The sequence below is a fragment of the Nelumbo nucifera genome, chromosome 6 (genome assembly GCF_055504915.1).
Source record: "Nelumbo nucifera cultivar China Antique chromosome 6, China Antique-T2T, whole genome shotgun sequence".
Lineage (NCBI taxonomy): Eukaryota > Viridiplantae > Streptophyta > Magnoliopsida > Proteales > Nelumbonaceae > Nelumbo > Nelumbo nucifera.
The window spans coordinates 40,304,980-40,310,278 of NC_142654.1; the positions used below are offsets into that span (position 1 = coordinate 40,304,980).

At 38.6% G+C, this 5,299-nt stretch overlaps 1 protein-coding gene across 1 annotated transcript; it reads right to left on the minus strand.

Moving 5' to 3' along the window:
* Positions 1-285: 285 nt before the first annotated feature.
* On the minus strand, positions 286-4,339 carry LOC104610632 (transmembrane protein, putative (DUF677)). Its single transcript, XM_010277344.3, has 2 exons — positions 4,203-4,339; positions 286-1,456 (listed from the first exon to the last, which is right to left on the minus strand). The coding sequence occupies exons 1-2, from the start codon at positions 4,252-4,254 to the stop codon at positions 411-413; spliced, it is 1,098 nt and encodes a 365-aa protein (XP_010275646.1). The 5' UTR covers positions 4,255-4,339; the 3' UTR covers positions 286-410.
* Positions 4,340-5,299: the final 960 nt, after the last annotated feature.

Here is a 5,299-nt window from a genome sequence, read left to right on the forward strand (position 1 = left end):
GGCATTCCTCATTTTTTAAGGATTTATCTCCTTTTTCAGTTAAAATGTCTCTATAAATACCGAGGCCTTGTTTGGTTTGGAATCAGAATGGGCTATTTTGATTCCAATTGTTTGGTTAGATGGAATTGGAATCTCATTCTCATTTTTGTTAGAATGTTATTCCTCATTTGAAAAAATGGCCATTTCCTACCCTTTTTTTAGAATGAAATTCCATTCCTATTGATTTTAATTCCCATTCTTATTATTGTCTGAAACAAATAAAAAATAAACCATTTTAATTCCGATTTTAAAGAATTTTGATTCTGATTCTGATTTCAACTGCAAGCCAAAGAAATCCTGAATTTTTAAATGTAAAAAAAAAAAAGAGATAAATCCTTAAAATAAAGGAGATAGCTTGGCATTTGGCAAAGTCAAGCTTTACTCAACTCCAAAACCTCCTTGACCACAAGGCTTCTAGCTCTATTAATGGTCATGAAGCAGAGGTAAAGGTGCTCCTCTAACTCATCTAACTGTTCACTAAAGCTGGAGTTGTTCTTCCTCAGCTGGCGCGCCACTTCCCGGATTGCATGGATCTGATCATCCCGTCGCTCCAGCCAGAACCTCACCATTGCGTGTACGTGCTCCAATTCACCGTCCAGCCGAGCCACCAGCCGGCTTATGGTTTCCAAATCCCTATTCAGTATATACGTCCCTTTAGCCGCCGCATCCAGCTGAGCTGACATCCTGGCCAACCTCCTCGTCGACGCCAGCTTCAGCGAAGCCGTTACGAAGCCCGGAACTGCAACCAACATTGCAAAAGCATGTGTCGCTGCGATTATGACTACGGACGCTGTTAACACCACCAGAAAGATAGCCGAGCCGCGTTTAAGTCCGTTGACGAGCTGGAGCTGGGCGCGGGCCTTCTCGCGTCTCAACTCGAGCTGCTTTAGCAACTCGTTGCAGCTGGCTTGGACGGCTTGAACCCGGCGGGGCGACGAGGCCGACGAGTCAAACGGGTTGAGTGAATTGGAGAACTCGGCCAGCCGATCCAAGAGTACCGGAAAACACTTGGTGGTATCAAGGGACTCGATGGTGGTTTTGAGAGGATGGTATCTGGTACGAGTTTGGTCAATGTCCTTGAGTAGAAGACCGCAGAGGAGAGATGCGTTGGCGGTCTCGGAGAAGTAGTTGGTGAGGAGAGAGTGATTTTCCGAGTGGTTTTGGGGTTGAGACAGGGCGAGGATTTTGGTGACGGCTGGTTGGTCGGGGTCTAAGAGGTGCTCGGCGAAGAGCCTGTAGGAGGGGAGCCTCGCAGCTGCGGTGGTGGATTCCATCGGTATTGACGTGGCAGCATCTCCGTGTGTCAAATCGAGTACACGTGTCCAGAACTCAATGTAGGATTCTGTTCGAAAGGCGTTGGCGTACTCCTCGCGAACGTCAAGGTTGACAGGGAAATTGGGATTATCAGGCATGGACTCTGTAAGGCATTGGCCCAAGCCCAACTTTATTTCATAAATCATGATTCCAATCAGACGATGAAAAGATGAACATAAAAATTGCAAATGAATGGAACAACAAACAAGGATTTAGGGTCAATCAGGCCCAATTTTAAGAGTTGGGCCTAAACCTGATTTGTTGAATTCAATCAGTCCATATAAAAATTTAATACATTGGGATTGAGCTCGAACTCAGGCTGGATTCACATTGATCAATCAGGCAGACAGCAGACTACCTGAGGGCTAAGCTCTAGCCCAACCTGAAAACTAAAAATCCTAAAAGCCCAGGCCCAGCACGAGGATCAAAATACTGGCCTGGGCTGAGATTGGGTCTGTTCAAGTTGTACCCCTAGTTAAGATGGGACAAGCTGTAAGTTGCAAGTAAAAATGTATCGATACTTTAACTAATACATTTTTTTTTTATTTTTTTTAATTTCAGATTTAAGTATAATTATATATAGATTATTTAATATAAAAAGGGTTTTATAAAAACATTATCGATAGTTTGAACCTTGAGCGGTGCAATTTGGGTGAATCCAATATGAACCTAACCTTACCCAAAGTTTTACACGTTTCCACAGATTGCATTGGGCCTGGAACCCTAAGCTCTTCCATTTCTAGGCCCAACCTTTTGATAGCCTAAGTAAGCCTAGGCTGCTCCCAGCTTGAGTCCAACCGAACTTGAACCTAGCCCTGGTTATACGTAGAGGTGTCAATTGGACTGGATTTGGTCCAATCCGATCCAGTCCAAGTGAGTCTACTTACAAGTGGATTGGACCCAATCCAGTCCAAATCCAATCCAATCCATTAAAATGTAAATGGACTGGATTGGATTCAATCCAAACCAAATGAAAATATCAAAACTTATAAAAAAACAGAATATATAAAAAATTACAAAAAAAATATATTAAAATGAAGAAAATCTGAAAATTACAAAAATATACCATTTTGGCATTGAAAAAATACTATTATAAAAGTGCTTTCGTAAAAGTTCTTTCATAAAAGGGCTTTCGTAAAAGTATTTTCATAGAAATGCTTTTATAAAAGTACTTTCGTAAAAATGCTTTCGTAAAAGTTCTTTCATAAAAGTGCTTATATAGAAGTACTTCCATAAAAGTGCTTTCGGTAAAGTGCTTATATACAAGTACTTCTATAAAAGTTCTTTCGCAAGTGTTTTATAAAGTTACTTTCATAAAAGTGCTTTTGTAAAAGTATTTCCGTAAAAGTTCTTTTGTAAAAGTGATTTCATAAAAGTGCTTTCGTATAAAAGTACTTTTCATAAAATTACTTCTATAAAAGTGCTTTTATAAAAGGGTTTTTGTAAAAATACTTTCATAAAAGTGATTTTATGCCGGCTTCAGTTTTGATCGATTTCAAATTGGACAAGGGCTTGGTCTCATGATCGAATTATTGAAAATTTGATTTAGGTCCAATTCAAACCAATAAGAACATGGACCAATTTATTTTGGACTGGCCCAATCCAATAAATATAATAAACTGTCCAAATCCAATTTGATAAGGTTTGGATCAAATTGAATCTAATCCAAAACCGGTCGATTGACACCCCTAATTATACGTATAATGTATATACATAATATAAAATATATGATATTCCTATTTGATCATATGCATGCATGCATGCATAAATATAAAATATTAAATATTCTAAGCCCACCCAAGTCCGACTCATGCTCGAGCACAACCCAAGTTTGTGATAGGACTTACCTTATGCTTAGTCTGGCTCAGCCATTAGACCCAAGTCTTAGAGTTGGGTGGGGCTCAGTTTATTTTAACCTTAACCCCAAGATGCATGAACATTGGCTGTTTCAAAACCCATATATCTATCTATCTATATATATTTATTTATTTATTTTAGCTTTCAAAAAAAAAAGTCAGGAAGACTGTTTGGTCAGTTCTACCCATGGGTCAAAGTAGTATACCGGTTTTCTTCTTTTAGTTTTTTCTTTTTCAAATTTTAGTTATATATATATATAAAGGATTTTGTAAAAACACCTGTAAAGAGGTGTATTGGGTGATATTTTGAACCTTGGTTCTACCATATGAAAATGGGCTAAAATCTAAAAGCCCTTTATTTGGCATATCAGGGACCTGACGATACCCTTGATAGAGAGCATATCATATCAAAATTTTGAGCCGCATCCCTGGACTTAAAACGGTTTCACAGCCTTACCCACATCCAAAATATAGTTGGAAAACCAGATATTGGCTTCGGTGACCCATGGGAATGGACTAATAGAAATATGCCCGACTGGTTTAAAACTAGAAGGGTTTAAAATTGATCAGAACTCATTCAAAGTTCACCGAGTTCATCGAGTTGACTAGACTCAGCCAAGTCATGGACTGAGTTGAGTGAAAAAGACTGATGTACACAAACATGCTTTATCGATATTATTTCTGTGGCTGTATTTGGTTGCAGATGCAAAACTATGGTAGTGCTAAGATTTGGATGCAAATTTTGATTTATTTTTATTTGAATGCAGTATAAATGAAGTAAAATAAGACCTGAAGCGGAATAAAATAAAATCTAAAACAAAATCAAACTAGAATTTGCATTACTTTCTTGTCCCAAGTAAAACAAACCCATCTTCATGTGCTAGAAGAAAACAGAAAAAAAAAAAGTTGATAATAAATGCCCTCTCAAACCAGAAAAAAAGAGAACAAAAATATTAGTAAATGAGAAAGGTGACAGCATGAAACTATGAATACCTCTGCCTGAAAGAAACTTTCCAAATCGAAGCAAACTAAGCTTTTTCTTCATTTACTCCAAAAAACAAAAGAAAGAAAAGACAGCCCAAATAGAAACCGCAGGATTGATTCAAAACACTTTCAAGTTTCAACTGGGGAATTCAAAAATGAGGAATCACAAGGGAGACATTTATTTATAACACCCTAGAAAAAGGTCTTGTCTGTGCTAGTTCTGTGACTTAGATGTATAATACAAGCTTTAAGAGACACACTACTCCTTCCAAACCTTGAAGTCCAAGTGAAGTTTTTAGCTTTCTTGATTTAATAAGAGACGGAAGCCTTCACATTCTTTGAAGAAAAGACATCAGTTTTGCTTTGCAGTTTGCACAAAGAAAAGAAGGCAGAGGTGATAATGTGGATAATGTTGTTTTGTTTGCACTTGGCCCCACCCGAATAGCACAATTGAGCCTTGCATTTAGAATTTGTTTCTTTCTCTCCTTTCCACTCTGAATTTCTTGAATCCATGTGGTCTAGACCTGTTCATGGCCAGGCTCAGGTTGAGTTTTGCCAAATTTTGAATGGGCCCAGTCCAAAGCCCAAGCCTGAAACAGTGTAAAGCATTCATGGGCCAAACCAAAGCCCGGCCCATAAACAGGTCTATTGCCCTAGGCAACACATGACAAAGCTCATGGTATTGTGATAAAGTCAAACAAGATTCAAAATATGCAACATATCAGTGTATATTATAAGATGCACACTCGTTTTTGAACCCATCAAATATTAGGGTTTAGGAAGTTCAGTTGCTAAGACCAAGGTTCAAAATATTGATACGCCCGATACGCCGGTAGGGGCGTATCGAGCGTTTCAATACTTGTTTTTGTACTTTTTTTTATTTTTTATTTTTTTCAAAACTGGTTTAGAGGAACCGGTCTAAGCCCCTCCATCCCCTAAACCGGTCAAACCCCCGATACACCCACTGTAGGGACCTATCGGAAGTATCCCATAACGATACGTATCGACCGATACAGGCCAATACGTAACGATACTTTGAACCTTGGCTAATACAACAACCACAGAGATGGCCTGAAACCTGAAAAAATTTGTAAAGAGGGATGTCG